At 51.1% G+C, this 24,481-nt stretch overlaps 1 protein-coding gene across 1 annotated transcript in view; it reads left to right on the top strand.

Moving 5' to 3' along the window:
• LOC149430628 (protein kinase C alpha type-like) overlaps window positions 1-24,481 on the top strand; it is a 258,220-nt gene that overhangs the window by 151,925 nt on the left and 81,814 nt on the right. Inside the window, exon 3 of the mRNA XM_089666175.1 lies at window positions 6,219-6,301. Coding sequence (XP_089522301.1) covers window positions 6,219-6,301 — 83 coding nt within the window. The remainder of the gene's footprint in view (window positions 1-6,218; window positions 6,302-24,481) is intronic.

The following is a 24,481-nucleotide window of genomic DNA, read 5'->3' as shown; positions in this document are numbered from 1 at the left end:
CTCACTTATCCCCCCCTGACCTCTCACTTATCCCTTCCTGACCTCTCACTTATCCCCCCCTGACCTCTCACTCATCCCTTCCTGACCTCTCACTTATCCCCCCCTGACCTCTCACTTATCCCCCCCTTGACCTCTCATTTATCCCCCCCGACCTCTCACTTATCCCCCCCGACCTCTCACTTATCCCCCCCCGACCTCTCACTTATCCCCCCCTGACCTCTCACTTATCCCCCCCGACCTCTCACTTATCCCCCCCTGACCTCTCACTTATCCCCCCCTGACCTCTCACTTATCCCCCCCCGACCTCTCACTTATCCCCTCCCGACCTCTCACTTATCCCCCCCGACCTCTCACTTATCCCCCCCGACCTCTCACTTATCCCCCCCTGACCTCTCACTTATCCCTTCCTGACCTCTCACTTATCCCCCCCTGACCTCTCACTTATCCCTTCCTGACCTCTCACTTATCCCCCCCTGACCTCTCACTTATCCCCCCCTGACCTCTCACTTATCCCCCCCTGACCTCTCACTTATCCCCCCCTGACCTCTCACTTATCCCCCCCTGACCTCTCACTTATCCCCCCTGACCTCTCACTTATCCCCCCTGACCTTTCACTAACCCCCCTGACCTTTCACTAACCCCCCTGACCTTTCACTTACCCCCCTGACCTCTCACTACCCCCCTGACCCCTCATTTATCCCCCCTGACCTCTCACTTATCCCCCCTGACCTCTCACTTATCCCCCTTGACCTCTCATTTATCCCCCCCTGACCTCTCACTTATCCCCCCCTTGACCTCTCATTTATCCCCCCCTTGACCTCTCACTTATCCCCCCCGACCTCTCACTTATCCCCCCCCGACCTCTCACTTATCCCCCCCTGACCTCTCACTTATCCCCCCCGACCTCTCACTTATCCCCCCCTGACCTCTCACTTATCCCCCCCTGACCTCTCACTTATCCCCCCCCTGACCTCTCACTTATCCCCTCCTGACCTCTCACTTATCCCCCCCGACCTCTCACTTATCCCCCCCGACCTCTCACTTATCCCCCCCTGACCTCTCACTTATCCCTTCCTGACCTCTCACTTATCCCCCCCTGACCTCTCACTCATCCCTTCCTGACCTCTCACTTATCCCCCCCTGACCTCTCACTTATCCCCCCCTGACCTCTCACTTATCCCCCCCTGACCTCTCACTTATCCCCCCCTGACCTCTCACTTATCCCCTCCTGACCTCTCACTTATCCCCCCTGACCTTTCAATTACCCCCCCGACCTTTCAATTACCCCCCCGACCTTTCACTTACCCCCCCGACCTTTCACTTATCCCCCCTGACATTTCACTTATGTCCTCCGACATCTCACTTATCCCCCCCCCCGACCTTTCACTTATCCCCCCTGACCTTTCATTTATCCCCTCTGACCTTTCAATTACCCCCCCGACCTTTCACTTACCCCCCCCGACCTTTCACTTACCCCCCCGACCTTTCACTTACCCCCCTGACCTTTCACTACCCCCTGACCTTTCACTAACCCCCCTGACCTTTCACTTATCCCCCCGACCTCTCACTTATCCCCCCCTGACCTCTCACTTATCCCCCCCTGACCTCTCACTTATCCCCCCCTGACCTCTCACTTATCCCCCCCTGACCTCTCACTTATCCCCCCCTGACCTCTCACTTATCCCCCCTGACCTCTCACTTATCCCCCCTGACCTCTCACTTATCCCCCCCCTGACCTCTCACTTATCCCCCCCTGACCTCTCACTTATCCCCCCTGACCTCTCACTTATCCCCCCTGACCTCTCACTTATCCCCCCCTGACCTCTCACTTATCCCCCCCTGACCTCTCGCTTATCCCCCCCTGACCTCTCACTTATCCCCCCCCTGACCTCTCACTTATCCCCCCCCCTGACCTCTCACTTATCCCCCCCCTGACCTCTCACTTATCCCCCCCTGACCTCTCACTTATCCCCCCCTGACCTCTCACTTATCCCCCCTGACCTCTCACTTATCCCCCCTGACCTTTCATTTATCCCCTCTGACCTTTCAATTACCCCCCCCCCCCGACATTTCACTTACCCCCCCGACCTTTCACTTACCCCCCCGACCTTTCACTTATCCCCCTGACCTTTCACTTATCCCCTCTGACCTTTCACTACCCCCTGACCTTTCACTAACCCCCCGACCTTTCACTTATCCCCCCGACCTCTCACTTATCCCCCCGACCTCTCACTTATCCCCCCCTGACCTCTCACTTATCCCCCCCTGACCTCTCACTTATCCCCCCCTGACCTCTCACTTATCCCCCCCTGACCTCTCACTTATCCCCCCCTGACCTCTCACTTATCCCCCCCTGACCTCTCACTTATCCCCCCCCTGACCTCTCACTTATCCCCCCCCTGACCTCTCACTTATCCCCCCCTGACCTCTCACTTATCCCCCCCTGACCTCTCACTTATCCCCCCTGACCTCTCACTTACCCCCCCTGACCTCTCACTTATCCCCCCTGACCTTTCATTTACCCCCCCCCGACATTTCACTTACCCCCCCGACCTTTCACTTATCCCCCCGACCTTTCACTTATCCCCCCGACCTTTCACTTATCCCCTCTGACCTCTCACTTACCCCCCTGACCTTTCACTTACCCCCCTGACCTTTCAATTACCCCCCCTGACCTTTCAATTACCCCCCCCGACCTTTCAATTACCCCCCCGACCTTTCACTTACCCAACTGACCTCTCACTAACCCCCCTGACCTTTCACTAACCCCCCTGACCTTTCACTTACCCCCCTGACCTCTCACTACCCCCCTGACCTCTCATTTATCCCCCCTGACCTCTCACTTATCCCCCCTGACCTCTCACTTATCCCCCTTGACCTCTCACTTATCCCCCCCTTACCTCTCACTTATCCCCCCCTTGACCTCTCATTTATCCCCCCCGACCTCTCACTTATCCCCCCCGACCTCTCACTTATCCCCCCCCGACCTCTCACTTATCCCCCCCTGACCTCTCACTTATCCCCCCCGACCTCTCACTTATCCCCCCCTGACCTCTCACTTATCCCCCCCTGACCTCTCACTTATCCCCCCCCTGACCTCTCACTTATCCCCTCCTGACCTCTCACTTATCCCCTCCTGACCTCTCACTTATCCCCCCCGACCTCTCACTTATCCCCCCCGACCTCTCACTTATCCCCCCCTGACCTCTCACTTATCCCTTCCTGACCTCTCACTTATCCCCCCCTGACCTCTCACTTATCCCTTCCTGACCTCTCACTTATCCCCCCCGACCTCTCACTTATCCCCCCCGACCTCTCACTTATCCCCCCCGACCTCTCACTTATCCCTTCCTGACCTCTCACTTATCCCCCCCTGACCTCTCACTTATCCCTTCCTGACCTCTCACTTATCCCCCCCTGACCTCTCACTTATCCCCCCCCTGACCTCTCACTTATCCCCCCCTGACCTCTCACTTATCCCCCCCTGACCTCTCACTTATCCCTTCCTGACCTCTCACTTATCCCTTCCTGACCTCTCACTTATCCCCCCCGACCTCTCACTTATCCCCCCCGACCTCTCACTTATCCCCCCCTGACCTCTCACTTATCCCCCCCTGACCTCTCACTTATCCCTTCCTGACCTCTCACTTATCCCCTCCTGACCTCTCACTTATCCCCCCGACCTTTCAATTACCCCCCCGACCTTTCAATTACCCCCCCGACCTTTCACTTACCCCCCCGACCTTTCACTTATCCCCCCTGACATTTCACTTATGTCCTCCGACATCTCACTTATCCCCCCCCCGACCTTTCACTTATCCCCCCTGACCTTTCATTTATCCCCTCTGACCTTTCAATTACCCCCCCGACCTTTCACTTACCCCCCCCGACCTTTCACTTACCCCCCGACCTTTCACTTACCCCCCTGACCTTTCACTACCCCCTGACCTTTCACTAACCCCCCTGACCTTTCACTTATCCCCCCGACCTCTCACTTATCCCCCCCCGACCTCTCACTTATCCCCCCCTGACCTCTCACTTATCCCCCCCTGACCTCTCACTTATCCCCCCCTGACCTCTCACTTATCCCCCCCCTGACCTCTCACTTATCCCCCCTGACCTCTCACTTATCCCCCCCTGACCTCTCACTTATCCCCCCCTGACCTCTCACTTATCCCCCCTGACCTCTCACTTATCCCCCCCCTGACCTCTCACTTATCCCCCCTGACCTCTCACTTATCCCCCCCTGACCTCTCACTTATCCCCCCCTGACCTCTCACTTATCCCCCCCCTGACCTCTCACTTATCCCCCCCCTGACCTCTCACTTATCCCCCCCCTGACCTCTCACTTATCCCCCCCTGACCTCTCACTTATCCCCCCCTGACCTCTCACTTATCCCCCCTGACCTCTCATTTATCCCCTCTGACCTTTCAATTACCCCCCCCCCGACATTTCACTTACCCCCCCCGACCTTTCACTTATCCCCCTGACCTTTCACTACCCCCTGACCTTTCACTAACCCCCCTGACCTTTCACTTATCCCCCCGACCTCTCACTTATCCCCCCCTGACCTCTCACTTATCCCCCCCTGACCTCTCACTTATCCCCCCCTGACCTCTCACTTATCCCCCCCTGACCTCTCACTTATCCCCCCCCTGACCTCTCACTTATCCCCCCCCTGACCTCTCACTTATCCCCCCCTGACCTCTCACTTATCCCCCCTGACCTCTCACTTATCCCCCCTGACCTCTCACTTATCCCCCCTGACCTTTCATTTACCCCCCCCCCCGACATTTCACTTACCCCCCCGACCTTTCACTTATCCCCCCGACCTTTCACTTATCCCCTCTGACCTTTTACTAACCCCCCTGACCTCTCACTTACCCCCCTGACCTTTCACTTACCCCCCTGACCTTTCACTAACCCCCTGACCTCTCACTTACCCCCCCGACCTCTCACTTACCCCCCGACCTCTCACTTACCCCCCCGACCTCCCACTTACCCCCCGACCTCCCACTTAACCCCCGACCTCCCACTTAACCCCCGACCTCCCACTTAACCCCCGACCTCTCACTTATCCCCCCCTGACCTCTCACTTATCCCCCCTGACCTCTCATTTATCCCCTCTGACCTTTCAATTACCCCCCCCCCCGACATTTCACTTACCCCCCCCGACCTTTCACTTATCCCCCTGACCTTTCACTACCCCCTGACCTTTCACTAACCCCCCTGACCTTTCACTTATCCCCCCGACCTCTCACTTATCCCCCCCTGACCTCTCACTTATCCCCCCCTGACCTCTCACTTATCCCCCCCTGACCTCTCACTTATCCCCCCCCTGACCTCTCACTTATCCCCCCCTGACCTCTCACTTATCCCCCCCTGACCTCTCACTTATCCCCCCTGACCTCTCACTTATCCCCCCTGACCTCTCACTTATCCCCCCTGACCTTTCACTTATCCCCCCGACCTTTCACTTATCCCCTCTGACCTTTTACTAACCCCCCTGACCTCTCACTTACCCCCCTGACCTTTCACTTACCCCCCTGACCTTTCACTAACCCCCTGACCTCTCACTTACCCCCCCGACCTCTCACTTACCCCCCGACCTCTCACTTACCCCCCCGACCTCCCACTTACCCCCTGACCTCCCACTTACCCCCCGACCTCCCACTTAACCCCCGACCTCCCACTTAACCCCCGACCTCTCACTTATCCCCCCCGACCTCTCACTTATCCCCTGCCAACCTCTCACTCCCCCTGACCTCTCACTTATCCCCCCCGACCTCTCACTTACCCCCCCCGACCTCTCACTTACCCCCCCGACCTCTCACTTACCCCCCGACCTCTCACTTACCCCCCCGACCTCTCACTTACCCCCCCGACCTCTCACTTACCCCCCCCGACCTCTCACTTACCCCCCCCGACCTCTCACTTATCCCCCCCGACCTCTCACTTACCCCCCCCGACCTCTCACTTACCCCCCTGACCTCTCACCACCTGAGTTTTGGTGTCACATCTGGGGGCTCATACACAAATTATTATGTCATTGTCTCAGTCCACAATGGATTTTTTTTCATATACACTTTATTGTTTGTAAATTTTGCTTGCTGGTTATTGAACACATTTCTGTCTGCAATTGTTTTTGTGTGTCAGAATATTTCTGTCTGCAGTGATTAACAATCTCCATCTTCTCCTTTTTTTGTTCTCTTTGCAGTTTGCTGTTTTGTGGTGCACAAACGCTGCCATGAATTTGTCACGTTCACCTGCCCCGGGGCGGACAAGGGCCCCGACACAGACGTAAGTCCAGTCTTATTTCCCAGTCATGATGTGCCTGTTGAGCAGTGCAGAGTGTTTACAGGAGGATCCATCACCAATATTCCTGCTTTCTCTAACCTTCTCCTTTAAATTGCATTGTTACAATCCTGGTCCTCTCCTCAGGTCCTCTGCCCAGTGCTCATATATCGTGTCACAGCCCCACATTGAGTGACATTTCAGACAAATCTAGACTTAGAAACATAATGGTTGCCACTGTTGTTCATTTTTAGCCCAGCCACAGTATAAAATCTGCCTGCCCTGCCCCCTTCTCAATGGGCAGACATAAGACCCTTGGCCCAGCTAAGCTGTCTTACCTGTGTACCATGCCTAGTGATGGCGGTGCTGAGGGGGCACATATACTTGTCGCACACACACAACAAAACTAAACACCACGTGCAATTCAAACGTAAAGCTCTTCAAAAATAACAGAGTGTAACAATGTAACACCTGGTCCTCCTTCAAAGGAAAAGGGCCCTAACCCTGAACCCCTTGGGGTGCAAGACTCCGGACAGTGGCAGAGTACTCTAGGTCCACCCAGCTGAAACTTGGAGAACCCCATTCTTCCGGAGACCTACCAAGGCAAGGTCTACTGAAGTGCTAAGTTGGAGCTCCACATGGGCGGAGAAGATCCTGACTAAAAGGCCATGTGCCCTCCCCTTAGACTTTGAGAGAAGGCTCAAGAGCCTACACCCTACTGGTCTGTGAGAGTAAAGTGTGCACATAGCCTGTAAAAGTGTGATAAATACATTTTGTTGTCCATGTACAAGACTATGAGAACCCCATTCTTCGAAAGATCTGCCAAGTCAAAGGCTACTGAAATACTAGGTTGGGGCTCTCTGTGGGTGGGAGAGAACCTGAGCAAAAGGCCAAGAGCCTGTATCCTACTTGTCTGTGAGAGGAAAGTATGCAGATTTCCAAAAAGTGCAATAAATAAGTTATTTGTTGTCCATGTGCAAGACTATGAGAACCCCATTGTTCTGGAGACCTGCAAAGGCATGGTCTGCTGGAAGTACTAGCTGTGGGTGGGAGAGAACCTGACCAATAGGCAGTGTGTTTTCCCCCTAGACTTTGAGAGAAGGCTTAAAAGCCTTCGCCCTACTGATCTGTGAGAGTAAAGTTTGCCTACTCCGAAAAAGTGCTATAAATAAGTTATTGGTTGTCCAAGACCTGGAGAACCCCATTGTTCAAGAGAAAAGCTAAGTCTACTGAAGTACTAGGTTGGGTCTCCCTTTGGGTGGAAGAAAACTAGACCAGTAGGCCATGTGTCCTCCTGCTAGACATTGAGGGCAGGCTCAAGAACCTACACCCTACTGTGTGCATGGTCCAAAAAAGTGCAATCAAGAAGTTGTCCATGTACAAGACCAGGAGAGCCCCATTCTTCAAGAGACCTACCAAGTCAAGGTCTACTGAAGTACTAGGTTGGGGCTTCCCACAGGTGGAGGAAAAGCTGACCAAAAAGACCATGCCCCCCCCCAAACAAAACTTTCAGGGAAGGCTCAGGAGTCTACACCCTACTGGTCTGTGAGTGTAAAATGTGCATAGCATGTGCAAGACAGCGGCTGGCTGACCAGTATAAAGATTCCTCTGGTCTTAAGCTGCACTATTAGGATTTCAAGCAAGAATTCTTAGGAAAAGTCTTAGGAAAATTTGTATGAAAATTCTCAGAATATTTGAATGTCGCTGGAAAGTTTGCTTTTAACGTTCGATTTTGGAATGAATTAAATCTACTCAACGAAAACCATATAAACTGTTACAAATTATTTTGTTAGAAAAAAATGTTCCATCCTGCTCCTCTGAATTTTCTTGTCACTGTGGTTGAAAATCAACGTCTATTTGACCCAACTAATGATTCAAACAACAAGCTTTCTTAGAAGATTCTTACAGTGGAAAATGGTGAACGAAATTATACTTGGGGCCCCTGCCTACAATAAGGGCCAAAAATGTAAAATGATGCGCCGCACCACCACTAAGAAGTCCAGATACAACTTTATTCTGGTAAAAGCCAGGGATGCAGTCCAAAAAGTAACCAACGCGTTTCAGGTGTCCAAGAGCGCCCCCTTCATCAGGTAGTTCCAGTGTGAATTACCACCACAGGGCTTGTCCGCAGCTTATTGGGCGACCAGTGCCTGTAATTCACATCCTACCAGCTCTAAAATACAGCTACGCCATGGGCCTCTATGGCCTCCGTAGGAAATTCATTTGTCAAATATACGATCCTGCATATAGGGGCCACCAAATGATTGCTGACTCCACCCCAAGAAAATTAATTATTACTGGGTATGGTCCAAGGGTGTATTTACCACAAGGCATTTGCCTAGGGCAGCATTTTTTATGGGGGGCAGCACTGCCCCTTGGAAGAAGGGATAGAAGAAGGGACACAAGTGGCATGGGGACCTGGTGGGTTCCCAGAGAGGCTGCGGATTTCATGATGGTGTATGCACAGCCCGACTCTTGTTCCTGGGATGTCTGGAGCTGTGAAGGTGAGTATCTTTCTCTCTCTCTCACCACGGGGGATGGTGGCTGGTGTATGGGGGGCAGTAGTAGTGGAAGGCTCTCTTTTGGGTGGGAGTCAAGGGTTTTGTTGGTCAATGGCAGGCTTTCTCTGCGGGGGGGCGCCGATTTTTGTGTTACTTTGGGGAGCACAAATCCTAAATACACCACTGGTGTGGTCACTGGAACGTAACCCCTAAACGCAGAGCGCATGCAAATATGCGGCCTCTCAGTGTCTGGTCCTTGACGCATAGCGGCTGCATATTTGCGTACCATTAGAAAACACATATGTGCTGAGAGCATGTGCCCTGCATGCTCCCACCACATATTTCCGTGACTCACGGAAAAGTCCCGATCTCCCCTTGCGATCGGGACCTTTTTCGATCACGTGACCGCCATGACGGTGAATCACAGCGGTCACATGACCCTAAAACCCTGCCCTGCCCTGAAACTCTTAAAGGGCCGGGAGGCTCCAGTACAAAGGGGTTAAGAACAACATAGAAAGAGAAGAGGTACTAGGGGTACCCCCAAAGACAGTTTGGTAAGGGACCATGCAGCATAATCAAAATTTGGCTTTGTTACAAAAAAATCACGATGTAACACAGCACTGTAAAACTTTTTAGTGTTCTTTGTTACATTGTGACTTTTTTTCTAATAAAGCCAAATTTTGATTGTGCTGCATGGTCCCTTACCAAACTTTCTGTGGGGGTACCCCTAGTACCTCTGTCTATGTGCTTGTCACAGAGGGAAAACCCTGCTGAAAGGGGTACTCTTGGACGAAACGCGTTGGGTATTTTTTTGAACTGTACTTTTTGACTTTTATCAGAATAAAGTTGTATGTGAAGCTCTTAGCAGCGGTTTGGCGCTTTCATTCCTATTTTTGTTACATTCCGCTACAAGCCGGAGAGATCGTGGAGATCCTCGGGGGTATAGAATCTGCGTGCCCGGGAACCGAGTCACAACATCATCAGGAGAGTAATACCAGCGCGATAATCCTACAGTCCAGCCAGCGCCATCTTTCCACTCAGCTGTACCAGCCTGGTGTTCCAGGCCACAAAGGAGCTAGAAGGAAAGGATCCCCCCAGCACCCACCTATTATCTGCAGACAGATTCCACACTAACAGCACACATTTCCTGCACACAGAAGAGCTTGAAGTTGGCGATTCAGTCTTGAACTGGCCATAGTCGGTGCCATTGGTGAGGGTGGAGGTGGAACTCCGGCACATAGCGGGCGCTCACCGACGCTTCCCTAATCCTCTGACGTCTGTGTGTGCCGGCACAGCTGGGAATTCTGTTAGTCATTTCAGATTTGCAGAGCGGAGCCGGTCTCCCCCTCACCTCCTGCCTTCCCCCTAATCCTGTTCTGTGGAGCTTTATATAATAATATATTAGTGTCCGCTCATCCACCGCCGCGCCTGCACTGCCCGCCATCTGTGCGCTGGGTCAGGGACGGGCGATCCATCTGCCAGCGAGCTGCCCTACGTCACACATCTGTTCCATGAGAGATATCAGACTTATATAAAGGGTCAGCCCACCCAGGAGGGAGATGCTGGGGGCCCTCGGGCTCCGTTCCCGCCTTTCTTGGGGGGTAATCTGTCAGGGATCCCCTCATAATGGGCAGCGCAGAGACAACCCATCCTTCTCCTGGGCGACAATTGGGAAACGTTTTGTTGGCTTCCACAAACGGCGATCTATAGTAGCAAAGTATGTGGCCAGTGTTAGATTACTCCTGGTTCTGTCTAGAGTGCCCCTTTATGAATCTGGTGGATTGCTCAGTGCATGATGTCTGCCCCCCCAATATCATGTACAGGGAGGGGGCACCCCAATAGATCCTTATAATTCCATTTTATACTCTGTGTAAACCTTTCCACACGGAGAGTTTATTCTGGAGATGATTTATATGGAAACGTGTCTCTAGAGCCGCTCCGGCCCCCACCACCGATGCCAAGTCTGTGTATGGCTGCCAGTGTGATCACATGACTTCCAGGGATGTCTGATACCCCCCCCCCCCCGTCACTGTATCTGGATTATGGTAACTTTTCTTATTTATTAATAACTGAAATGACCTTTCCATTGAAATTCTCAGCTCTGTGCGGCATGACCATTCCAGGGGCCAATAGGGAACCAGAGACCAACCATGTCATCCCTGTCCTGGGCTTCATAGACTTTATGGATGATTGGGACTGTTGGGACTTGTAGTTCTCTGGTATATTGATGCAGCAGGTATACCCCTCCTTGTGTACAGTGTGTATATATCTTTATAAATAGCATTCTCTCTGTAAAAGTGTCAATATATTCTCTGTACCCTGGTCTGTTCTGTGTACCCCAATATATTCTCTGTACCCTGGTCTGTTCTGTGTACCCCAATATATTCTCTGTACCCTGGTCTGTTCTGTGTACCCCAATATACTCTCTGTACCCTGGTCTGTTCTGTGTACCCCAATATATGCTCTGTACCCTGGTCTGTTCTGTGTACCCCAATATATTCTCTGTACCCTGGTCTGTTCTGTGTACCCCAATATATGCTCTGCACCCTGGTCTGTTCTGTGTACCCCAATATATTCTCTGTACCCTGGTCTGTTCTGTGTACCCCAATATATTCTCTGTACCCTGGTCTGTTCTGTGTACCCCAATATATTCTCTGCACCCTGGTCTGTTCTGTGTACCCCAATATATTCTCTGCACCCTGGTCTGTTCTGTGTACCCCAATATATGCTCTGTACCCTGGTCTGTTCTGTGTACCCCAATATATGCTCTGTACCCTGGTCTGTTCTGTGTACCCCAATATATGCTCTGTACCCTGGTCTGTTCTGTGTACCCCAATATATGCTCTGTACCCTGGTCTGTTCTGTGTACCCCAATATATGCTCTGTACCCTGGTCTGTTCTGTGTACCCCAATATATGCTCTGTACCCTGGTCTGTTCTGTGTACCCCTATATATGCTCTGTACCCTGCTCTGTTCTGTGTACCCCAATATATGCTCTGTACCCTGGTCTGTTCTGTGTACCCCAATATATTCTCTGTACCCTGGTCTGTTCTGTGTACCCCAATATATTCTCTGTACCCTGGTCTGTTCTGTGTACCCCAATATATTCTCTGTACCCTGGTCTGTTCTGTGTACCCCAATATATTCTCTGCACCCTGGTCTGTTCTGTGTACCCCAATATATTCTCTGCACCCTGGTCTGTTCTGTGTACCCCAATATATGCTCTGTACCCTGCTCTGTTCTGTGTACCCCAATATATGCTCTGTACCCTGGTCTGTTCTCTGTACCCCAATATATTCTCTGTACCCTGGTCTGTTTTATGTACCCCAATATATTCTCTGTACCATGGTCTGTTCTGTGTACCCCAATATATTCTCTATACCCCGCTATATTCTTCTTAATTTGGTATATTCTCTGTTCCTCTGTATATTCTCTGTTCCTCTGTATAGTCTTCATACTCTGGTATATTCTCTGTTCCTCTGTATATTCTCTGTTCCTCTGTATATTCTCTGTTCCTCTGTGTATTCTCTGTTCCTCTCTGTATTCTCTGTTCCTCTCTGTATTCTCTGTTCCTCTCTGTATTCTCTGTTCCTCTCTGTATTCTCTGTTCCTCTGTGTCTTCTCTGTTCCTCTGTATAGTCTCTGTTCCTCTGTATAGTCTTCATACTCTGGTATATTCTCTGTTCCTCTGTGTATTCTCTGTTCCTCTGTATATTCTCTGTTCCTCTGTGTATTCTCTGTTCCTCTCTGTATTCTCTGTTCCTCTCTGTATTCTCTGTTCCTCTCTGTATTCTCTGTTCCTCTGTATATTCTCTGTTCCTCTGTATAGTCTCTGTTCCTCTGTATAGTCTTCATACTCTGGTATATTCTCTGTTCCTCTGTGTATTCTCTGTTCCTCTGTATATTCTCTGTTCCTCTGTGTATTCTCTGTTCCTCTGTGTATTCTCTGTTCCTCTGTGTATTCTCTGTTCCTCTGTGTATTCTCTGTTCCTCTGTATATTCTTCATACTCTGGTATATTCTCTGTTCCTCTGTGTATTCTCTGTTCCTCTCTGTATTCTCTGTTCCTCTCTGTATTCTCTGTTCCTCTCTGTATTCTCTGTTCCTCTCTGTATTCTCTGTTCCTCTGTATATTCTTCATACTCTGGTATATTCTCTGTTCCTCTGTGTATTCTCTGTTCCTCTCTGTATTCTCTGTTCCTCTCTGTATTCTCTGTTCCTCTGTGTATTCTCTGTTCCTCTCTGTATTCTCTGTTCCTCTCTGTATTCTCTGTTCCTCTCTGTATTCTCTGTTCCTCTCTGTATTCTCTGTTCCTCTGTATATTCTTCATACTCTGGTATATTCTCTGTTCCTCTGTGTATTCTCTGTTCCTCTCTGTATTCTCTGTTCCTCTCTGTATTCTCTGTTCCTCTGTGTATTCTCTGTTCCTCTGTATATTCTCTGTTCCTCTGTGTATTCTCTGTTCCTCTCTGTATTCTCTGTTCCTCGCTGTATTCTCTGTTCCACTCTGTATTCTCTGTTCCTCTCTGTATTCTCTGTTCCTCTGTATATTCTTCATACTCTGGTATATTCTCTGTACTTCAGTAGGAAAATATTATTGAGCACTGACAATCCCGGCACAGTGACACCACGCAGTGCTCTGTGCCAAGTAACTTCTGATGTATTACACAGACAGTATATAGAGAAATACATAATCGTAATTAGACCCGTACAGCATGATGTACACACCGCCGTGTACTGTCACCTCCTGCCTGGAAGGTTGGCGGTTCCTCTTGTAGATGTTGATGAGCTCTCGGTGTTTTCCTGGCACAGCCCGGTGTGAGTGGGTGAGGAACATCCAGAGAGATTAGTCTGTGCTGGGTGAAGTCATAAACTGGGAGGGGGACAGGAAAGGAAAATATTCAGGGGAGGGGGGTCCCCTCATTATGAAGGTTCTTGTCCAGCCTATATGGAGGTCGGCATTGGTTGGAATGACTTGAATCCGACTCCTTCACCCAGAAGGACCGGGGACTGGATTGCAACGTTTACTTAACAAATCAGCTCACTGAGCACATAGTAGGGGATCATTCTTCACCTCTTATTTTTATTTTTTTATATATAAAAATATATACATTCTGAGTGACCTTGTATGGCTGTAGAGTTGCAGGCCTTGGGGGCAAGAGGGGCAGTCCTTGTTCCCTCCATAATCCTCATCTCTTAGTCTCAAGAATGTTCTTGCTCAGGTGATGGTCATGGTGGGACACATTGCCCAGACACCATCTGCTCATTAAAAGCTGTGAAGGATGTGTTGTGAGATTTGTGGTGCTGGATCCCAGAGGTGCCCCTGGCAGCAAGTAGCCCTCTGGTCATGCCTGCAGGATATGCACCTTCATCTCCTGGTTGGATATCTGTTTAGGGTGAGAACCTTCATTCCCTGGTTGGTTACATCCACATGGTGAGCACCTTTTTTCTCCTGGTTGATTATCTCTGTAGGGTGAGGACCTTCATTTCCTGGTTCATTATCTGTGTAGGGTGGGTGAGGACCTTCATTTCCTGGATCATTATCTGTGTAGGGTAGGTGAGGACCTTCATCTCCTGGTTGATTTATCTTTGTAGGGTGGGCGAGGACCTTCATCTCCTGGTTGATTTATCTTTGTAGGGTGAGGACCTTCATTTCCTGGTTCATTATCTCTTGTGGGTGAGGATCTTCATCTCCTGGTTGATTTATCTTTGTAGGGTGGGTGAGGACCTTCAATTCTTGGTTCATTATCTCTGAAGGGTGGGTGAGGATCTTCATCTCCTGGTTGATTTATCTTTGTAGGGTGGGCGAGGACCTTCATCTCCTGGTTGATTTATCTTTGTAGGGTGGGCGAGGACCTTCATCTCCTGGTTGATTTATCTTTGTAGGGTGAGGACCTTCATTTCCTGGTTCATTATCTCTTGTGGGTGAGGATCTTCATCTCCTGGTTGATTCATCTTTGTAGGGTGGGTGAGGACATGCATCTCCTGGTTGATTTATCTTTGTAGGGTGAGGACCTTCATTTTCTGATTCATTATCTCTATAGGGTGGGTGAGGACCTTCATTTCCTGGTTAATTTATCTTTGTAGGGTGAGGACCTTCATCTTCTGCTTGATTATCTCTGTAGGGTGAGTAAGGACCCTCATCTCCTGGTTGGTTATCACTGTAGGGTGAAGATCTTCATCTCCTGGTTGGTTCTTTCTGTAGAGTGAGGACCCTGATCTTCTGGTTGGTTATCTCTGTAGGGTGGGTGAAGACCCTCATCTCACTGACTATCTCTGTAGGGTAGGTGAGGACCTTCATCTCCTGGTTGTTTTTTTCTGTGGAGTGTTGAACCTCATCTCCTAGTTGCTTATCTCTGTAGGCTGGGTGAGAACCCTCATCTGGTTGGTTATCTCTGTAGGCTGGGTGAGAACCCTCATCTGGTTGGTTATCTCTGTAGACTGGGTGAGAACCCTCATCTCCTGGTTGGTTATCTCTGTAGGCTGAGTGAGGACCCTCATCTCCTGGTTGGTTATCTCTGTAGGCTGGGTGAGAACCCTCATCTGGTTGGTTATCTCTGTAAGCTGGGCGAGGACCCTCATCTGGTTGGTTATCTCTGTAGGCTAGGTTAGAACCCTCATCTGGTTGGTTAGCTCTGTAGACTGGGTGAGAACCCTCATCTGGTTGGTTATCTCTGTAGGCTGAGTGAGGACCCTCATCTCCTGGTTGGTTATATCTGTAGGCTGAGTAAGGACCCTCATCTCCTGGTTGGTTATCTCTGTAGGCTGGGTGAGAACCCTCATCTGGTTGGTTATCTCTGTAAGCTGGGTGAGGACCCTCATCTGGTTGGTTATCTCTGTAGGCTGGTGAGGACCCTCATCTGGTTGGTTATCTCTCTAGGCTGAGTGAGGACCCTCATCTCCTGGTTGATTATCTTGGAAGGGTGGGTGAGGACCATCAACTCCTTATTGGTTGCTCTTCAAGGTGAGCACCCTCATCTCCTGATTCGTTATTTTTGCAGGGTGAGGATCCTATCTCTTGGTTGGTTATCTTATCTCTTTTTCTTAAAAAAAAAAAGTTTTCACATGAAGCACTGAGGAACATTTGTCAGTGATAGAGAATGGTCCTAGGGTGATGAAAGCAGAAAGTGACTTCATACTGTCAGGCCCGGAGGTTCCTGGGAACTGGATGATTATCTCCACCTCATAAACATACTTCTGCTGCTGTGATACATAACAGACGATAGTTCTGTCCTTCTAGTCACCGGTGAATTCACAGGTTCTCTTTTGGCAGCTACCAGGAGGCAAATAGTGAGAGACCAGAGTATAGATGACAGGGGGAGTGGATGACCTACGTGGTTGGCTGCCTCTGGCCTCCTGGAACAAGCATGCATCTAGTAAAGTCAGACATTTCCATAGATGTTCCAGGTCATTGACTGCCAAGACATTCATCCTAAGAGCCAGGAACTAAGCATTTTGAGAAGAGTTGACCATTGGCGTTCTATTATGTTTTCCTCTTTTCTGCCCATGTATCACACGGCTGTATATATACCGAGGCCTCACACATGAGTGCGCTTCTTACTGATTGCGCTCCTGAAATCTCAATGCACCTCTCTAGGGAATTTTGATCAAATTTTGTAGGCAGGATGATTCTGGAACATCGGGTCATTACCGGCTTGCATTTTTGGTGAATAATTGCTGTGGCTCGGCCCCTGTTATTGCCGAGTGAGGCTCAGCCTGTCCATGAATCCCTCATGAATAATACAGGCCTGATATATTTTCCTCATACGTCATGTGCTGAGGATGTATCTGCAGGGACCGGCCGTCTGCACACTCAGCTTATTGCTGCAATTGGCTCCGGTGTGATTACCGTTGTTTGTTATCCATCTCGTATTGTATCGATCGATCTGATGAATCCGCCGGCCCTGACCAAAGCCTCTCTGCCATTACCGGTGTACAGGATCCTGGATAAAGAAGCCGCAGCCTCCCAAGTATATGGTCCATGGAGCCTGAGATAAACGGGAAGAGGGGGGGAACCTTTTATTAGGGACAATGGTGACAACGAAGAGGAAACTGTCCCATTTCCTGATGTGTCTCTAGAACAGGAAGTGAAGGGGAATCTCTCTACTGGGATAACAATGTTGGCTAAACATGTCAAGGAAGGTGATGCAGGAAGGTGCAGCGTGGGGGATATAATCCAGGAAATGGTCAGATGTTGTCTGCTGCTTCCCTCCTCCGGGTACAAAAACTTTCATTTAGAGCCGCTTCACACTCCATGCATTTCAGTTGCTTTATTTTCTGCATCCAAAACGCACAGAAAGTCGGTCGGTGATACGGTTGTCATGGTCATCGTTCACATCAGCGCTTGCAGTTCCAGTGCGTTCCGGTTGCAGAAAAAAAAAAGTAGAAATGGCTGCATTTTTCCTGCACAGAACTGTACTGCAATGCGGTAAAACGCACCAAAAACGCACCAAAAGCACACTGTAACGCACATGTCCCTATATAAATTGAAGAAAAAGAGAGGGAAAAAAATGAACCAGAGAGCATCAAAAACACACCGAAACGGGTCAAAAACACAAATGCGGAGACTCATCCGGAACACATCTAGACTGCGTTTCTATGGTGTGATCCGACCCTAGCTGTATATTCCTCTGTAGCCACAAAGGATATACATCCACTTTGTGTGCACCAAATGTCTCCGCACACCCAGATATTACCTTGTAAAAGTAGCAGTGACATCATCATTGTGCTGTACATAGCTTGTGCTGAGAGCAGAGCTGTGGGAGGAGCCCAGCAGGGTCCACCCACTACAAAAAACCCTACAGGAGTGGGCAGACAAAACCAGTCACCCTGCACAAGGAGAGAGAGCGCAGAGCTGTGGGAGGGGTCAGCAGGCTCCACCCACTACAGAAATTTACAGGAGAGGGCGGAGACCAGACCAGTCCCCCTGCACAAGAAGAGAGCACAGAGCTGTGGGAGGGGCCCAGCAGGGTCCACCCACTACAAAAACCCTACAGGAGTGGGCAGACAAAACCAGTCACCCTGCACAAGGAGAGAGCGCAGAGCTGTGGGAGGGGTCAGCAGGCTCCACCCACTACAGAAATTTAAAGGAGAGGGCAGAGACGAGACCAGTTGCCCTGCACAAGGAGAGAGCACAGAGCTGTGGGAGGGGCCCAGCAGGCTCCACCCACTACAAAAACCCCACGTGAGTGGGCAGACAAAACCAGTCAGCCTGCACAAGGAGAGAGCACAGAGCTGTGGGAGGAGCCCAGCAGGGTCCACCCACTACAGAAAACTACAGGAGAGGGCGGAGACCAGACCAGTCCCCCTGCACAAGAAGAGAGCACAGAGCTGTGGGAGGGGCCCAGCAGGCTCCACCCACTACAGAAAACTACAGGAGAGGGCGGAGACAAGACCAGTCCCCCTGCACAAGGAGAGAGCACAGAGCTGTGGGAGGGGCCCAGCAGGCTCCACCCACTACAAAAACCCCACATGAGTGGACAGACAAAACCAGTCACCCTGCACAAGGAGAGAGCACAGAGCTGTGGGAGGAGCCCAGCAGGGTCCACCCACTACAGAAAACTACAGGAGAGGGCGGAGACCAGACCAGTCCCCCTGCACAAGAAGAGAGCACAGAGCTGTGGGAGGGGCCCAGCAGGCTCCACCCACTACAGAAAACTACAGGAGAGGGCGGAGACAAGACCAGTCCCCCTGCACAAGGAGAGAGCACAGAGCTGTGGGAGGGGCCCAGCAGGGTCCACCCACTACAGAAAACTACAGGAGAGGGCGGAGACAAGACCAGTCCCCCTGCACAAGGAGAGAGCACAGAGCTGTGGGAGGGGCCCAGCAGGCTCCACCCACTACAGAAAACTACAGGAGAGGGCGGAGACCAGACCAGTCCCCTGCACAAGGAGATAGAGCAGCAGTGAGTGGTCTTTATTCCAGGACGTTCTCTGGTGTCACTAAAACAGAAAGTGGAACCTCTCCCCAGCAGCAGTATAGACAGGGGAACTGACCTTACCCCAACGTTTTGGGTGGAGTTCACCCCAAAGTGTCTGTGAGGCCAAAGCTCTTTTATTTTAGGCAACACAGAGAAGGGATAAAAGTGGTTGAGGTTTGATCAGTGTAGACCGTTGTTCCCAGGACAGATGGTCCCGTTTTGGTGATTCTCCAGCACCTCTTGTCCCAACGGAACTAGAGACCACAATGATAACCCAACAGAGTGACTTGTATCTCTTCCTCCCCCCATCCCCCACACACACACCCCTGTTGATTGGAGTGCGGCAATGCAGAGAGAAGTGCACTAGATGGACAAAGTATCCATTTGTTTCCATTTCCACGATAATCGTCTTTATCAATAATTCATTGTGCTGTCAGTGGTCATCCTTGTCCAGGTTCATCGTCCTCCTCCAACATCGTCCTCCTGACCTCCATCCGCCCGCGCTCCTTTTCCTCTGTGCAATCCCCAGGCCTGTGTCAGGCTTAATGGCTAATATAAAATGCAATGATGGCGTGTTTATTGCGTGTTTATTGCTGGGGGATGCGTGTGCAGACCCCTCCGTGTATCCGCCATCTACGTTCCCTGCCGGCCCGGGGCCCGGAGGGCTCCCACAACCCTCCAATTAGTGCAATTAGAAGGAAGCCAACAAACTTGTCGTTCACATCTGGGAGGAAAAAGAAAATCGCTCTCTGGATACAGAATTCCTTCCTGGGGGTGGGAGACGCAGAACGCCGACTGAATTGGATTAGTGGATGCTCTGTCTTCCTGGAGGCCGAATCTGGAACCTCAACATGGATTCTGAAGGGGTCACCTGTTTGTAAAGTTTCTCCACTCATCTTCCTCCTATTTCTTCACAAATTATCATCAGTCAGGGGTCTCCAAACGTTCTAAAGAAAAGGCCAGCTTACTGTCCTTTAAACTTTGGGGGCGGGGATGCCCCATCATTGGTGTCAGTGGGAGGATTAGTGCCCCATCATTGGTGTCAGTGGGAGGAATAGTGCCCCATCATTGGTGTCAGTGGGAGGAATAGTCCCCCGTCATTGGTGTCAGTGGGAGGAATAGTCCCCCGTCATTGGTGTCAGTGGGAGGAATAGTGCCCCATCATTGGTGTCAGTGGGAGGAATAGTGCCCCATCATTGGTATCAGTGGGAGGAATAGTGCCCCATCATTGGTGTCAGTGGGAGGAATAGTGCCCCATCATTGGTGTCAGTGGGAGGAATAGTGCCCCATCATTGGTGTCAGTGGGAGGAATAGTGTCCCATCATTGGTATCAGTGGGAGGAATAGTGCCCCATCATTGGTGTCAGTGGGAGGAATAGTGCCCCATCATTGGTGTCAGTGGGAGGAATAGTGCCCCATCATTGGTATCAGTGGGAGGAATAGTGCCCCATCATTGGTGTCAGTGGGAGGAATAGTGTCCCATCATTGGTGTCAGTGGAAGGAATAGTGCCCCATCATTGGTGTCAGTGGGAGGAATAGTGCCCCATCGTTGGTGTCAGCGGGAGGAATAGTGCCCCATCATTGGTGTCAGTGGGAGGAATAGTGCCCCATCATTGGTGTCAGTGGGAGGAATAGTGCCCCATCATTGGTGTCAGCGGGAGGAATAGTGCCCCATCATTGGTGTCAGTGGGAGGAATAGTGCCCCATCATTGGTGTCAGTGGGAGGAATAGTGCCCCATCATTGGTGTCAGTGTGAGGAATAGTGCCCCATCATTGGTGTCAGTGTGAGGAATAGTGCCCCATCATTGGTGTCAGTGGGAGGAATAGTGCCCCACCATTGGTATCAGTGGGAGGAATAGTGCCCCATCATTGGTGTCAGTGGGAGGAATAGTGCCCCATCATTGGTGTCAGTGGGAGGAATAGTGCCCCACCATTGGTATCAGTGGGAGGAATAGTGCCCCATCATTGGTGTCAGTGGGAGGAATAGTGCCCCATCGGTGTCAGTGGGAGGAATAGTGCCCCACCATTGGTATCAGTGGGAGGAATGGTGCCCCATCATTGGTGTCAGTGGGAGGAATAGCGCCCCATCATTGGTGTCAGTGGGGGGAATAGTGTCCCATCATTGGTGTCAGTGGGAGGAATAGTGCCCCATCATTGGTGTCAGTGGGGGGAATAGTGCCCCATCATTGGTGTCAGTGGAAGGAATAGTGTCCCATCATTGGTGTCAGTGGAAGGAATAGTCCCTAGATTTCCTCAAACATAGCCTCCGATTTCTTCAGAGATTACCGCATGTTTAATATAATAACATATATCCTCAAATTAAAAAAAACCTTCTAGGTCTTCAAAAATCAGTCCCTTATTTCCTACAAAATAACCTCATATGTCCCCCAAAATATACCTGTATTTCCTCAAAAATAACTTCTGTCATTCTGCCGAAACGACCCCCAAATGTCCGCCTAACAAACCGTCCGTTTATTCCCCGATGTTAGTCATGGACAGAGCAGGCACAGTGTGGGGGGATGGAGCGGGGATCAGTTGGGCTGACAGGTTCCCAGAATGTTCCGTCAGCCGCCACATCAGAAGCGGTCTGTTTGGGGGTCGATGTATCGCGGTGTCAGTCACTTATCACACAGCGCTCGCCCCTGGTATTGAATCTACGACTCGCACACCACGGGGCGAAGGAATGAGTGATGCCTGGCGTCTGTCCAAGAGCTGACCCAACACGCTGTGCGCCCTCCAGGTGTCATGGCGTCTGTCCAAGAGCTGACCCAACACGCTGTGCGCCCTCCAGGTGTCATGGCGTCTGTCCAAGAGCTGACCCAACACGCTGTGCGCCCTCCAGGTGTCATGGCGTCTGTCCAAGAGCTGACCCAACACGCTGTGCGCCCTCCAGGTGTCATGGCGTCTGTCCAAGAGCTGACCCAACACGCTGTGCGCCCTCCAGGTGTCATGGCATCTGTGTGGTTGTCATCCTCTGGGACGGCTAATGGATGAACATGGACTCTTGTCTTGTTGGCACTTCTATCATCTCTGTATCTGAAGTCTCGGGTGCACAGGGTCTGTTGTCGTTCACCTCACACAACGATCGTGGTGACCATGAACGCACCAATGACGTCATCTCTGTGGCTGTGTGTCCGGTAAGGTGTTGTGGAAGATGTGGATGGGAGGTGATGGAGCTGCCATGAATTCCACATCATGAGGATGAACCTGTGTTGTAGAGTCGCAGTGACTCTGTTTTGGCTCCTTGAGAAAAGTCCAGAAGTTTAGGAAGAAATGAGGCCGCCACCCCGAGGGGATGAGAGTCCAGAATTTCATCATGATAAATCCCAGCACGTCGGGGGATTGTATAGGACCCCCCTTCATCAGGGTAGATTGGCATGTATATTGGTACCTCTTCAACCCATTCTGTGTAACACTCACCTTTCCTGGGGTCCAGCACCAGGTCTCCTCTCTGCTTGAACTCGGGGTACTGGTGCTGCAGCCAATCAGACAACAGGAGATGGCTCTCCTCAAAGGGTGAGGTGACTTGTAGCTCAGTGTTCCATCAATGTGTCGCTGCACCTAAGTCCAGCCTTGTCCATGCTTGCAGAGTCTTACACCCGGAGCTCCTGTCCCTCTCCATGGCTCCCAAGTCCAAGTGTTCTTTCCAGCCCTTGTGCATCCTCCATGTACTCCAGCTTCACCCCATTACCTCCAATGCACCGCCATGTGTCCCCTGTACTGCACCTCCAGGGTGACTGTGTGCACCTCCATGTCTCCAGAGTACCCCCGTGCCTCCAGCACTCCTCTGTAAGCCTCCATGTCTCCAGATTACCCCCGTGCCTCCAGCACTCCTCTGTAAGCCTCCTTGTCTCCAGAGTACCCCTGTGCCTCCAGCACTCCTCTGTAAGCCTCCATGTCTCCAGACTACCCCCGTGCCTCCAGCACTCCTCTGTAAGCCTCCATGTCTCCAGACTACCCCTGTGCCTCCAGCACTCCTCTGTAAGCCTCCATGTCTCCAGAGTACCCCTGTGCCTCCAGCACTCCTCTGTAAGCCTCCATGTCTCCAGAGTACCCCTGTGCCTCCAGCACTCCTCTGTAAGCCTCCATGTCTCCAGACTACCCCTGTGCCTCCAGCACTCCTCTGTAAGCCTCCATGTCTCCAGAGTACCCCTGTGCCTCCAGCACTCCTCTGTAAGCCTCCATGTCTCCAGAGTACCCCCGTGCCTCCAGCACTCCTCTGTAAGCCTCCATGTCTCCAGAGTACCCCTGTGCCTCCAGCACTCCTCTGTAAGCCTCCATGTCTCCAGACTACCCCTGTGCCTCCAGCACTCCTCTGTAAGCCTCCTTATCTCCAGAGTACCTCTGTGCCTCCAGCACTCCTCTGTAAGCCTCCATGTCTCCAGAGTACCCTTGTGCCTCCAGCACTCCTCTGTAAGCCTCCATGTCTCCAGAGTACCCTTGTGCCTCCAGCACTCCTCTGTAAGCCTCCATGTCTCCAGAGTACCCCTGTGCCTCCAGCACTCCTCTGTAAGCCTCCTTATCTCCAGAGTACCCCTGTGCCTCCAGCACTCCTCTGTAAGCCTCCTTATCTCCAGAGTACCCTTGTGCCTCCAGCACTCCTCTGTAAGCCTCCATGTCTCCAGAGTACCCCTGTGCCTCCAGCACTCCTCTGTAAGCCTCCATGTCTCCAGAGTACCCCTGTACCTCCAGCACTCCTCTGTAAGCCCCCATGTCTCCAGAGTACCCCTGTGCCTCCAGCACTCCTCTGTAAGCCTCCATGTCTCCAGAGTACCCTTGTGCCTCCAGCACTCCTCTGTAAGCCTCCATGCCTCCAGAGTACCCCTGTGCCTCCAGCACTCCTCTGTAAGCCTCCATGTCTCCAGAGTACCCTTGTGCCTCCAGCACTCCTCTGTAAGACTCCATGTCTCCAGAGTACCCCTGTGCCTCCAGCACTCCTCTGTAAGACTCCATGTCTCCAGAGTACCCCCCTGCCCCTTTGTGCCCCTGTTACTCCTGTGTCTCCATGCAGCCACCAGTGCGCTCTGCAGTTGTCTGACCTGCGACACTCCTCCATCTTTATATTTTGCCGCTCCTGCCCTCAGGTAGGGTAACTGGACACAGAGCCCTGACTGTGACACCCCGATGACTATCTCCTGTGGATTTACTACCATAAAATGAACAATTCTGGACTCATTGGTATGAAATTCTAGTTTCTTCATAAACCATTAGAAAACACTGTGGCCCCTCTGTACACCCCGGGTGTAGACCGGATCGTATATGGAAGGATCTACAGATTCTCATCCCTGAGATGATATTTAATATTTGGTTACAGTTTAATATTTATGTTCATTTGTTTCCCCCATCCTGTGCTGTACGACACCAGCGAGGATTCTACCGCTGATTAGATTCTTATAATTACCGCCCCCCTCCACACATAAAACTTAATTAATCTGGAAGCTATGTACGCGTTGTACAGCGCCTTCTTCCTGCTTAGTGAGCGCTGAGACTTTCCCAGAATCCCCGGCTCATCGTCCGGGGAAAGAGGCGCGGTCTGCGGCCCTCATACATTTACTTGATACACATCTTCTGAGAAGATCGGCCTTCCAATCATGCAACATCATTTTTTGTTTATTTTTGTTCATATGTATCTACATATACAGTTGCAAGAAGAAGTATGTGAACCCCTTGGGATTCCGTGGAGTTTTGCATGAATTGGGCATAAAATGTGCTCTGAACGTCATCTAAGTCACAACAATAGAAGAACACAGTCTGCTGAACATAATAC

Source organism: Staurois parvus, unplaced genomic scaffold, assembly GCF_062004578.1.
Source record: "Staurois parvus isolate SC_StPar_1 unplaced genomic scaffold, SC_StPar_1.0 ptg002572l, whole genome shotgun sequence".
NCBI lineage: Eukaryota > Metazoa > Chordata > Amphibia > Anura > Ranidae > Staurois > Staurois parvus.
The sequence above is the reverse complement of the archived record's forward strand: the minus strand, read 5'-3'. Positions and strand labels throughout refer to the sequence as shown.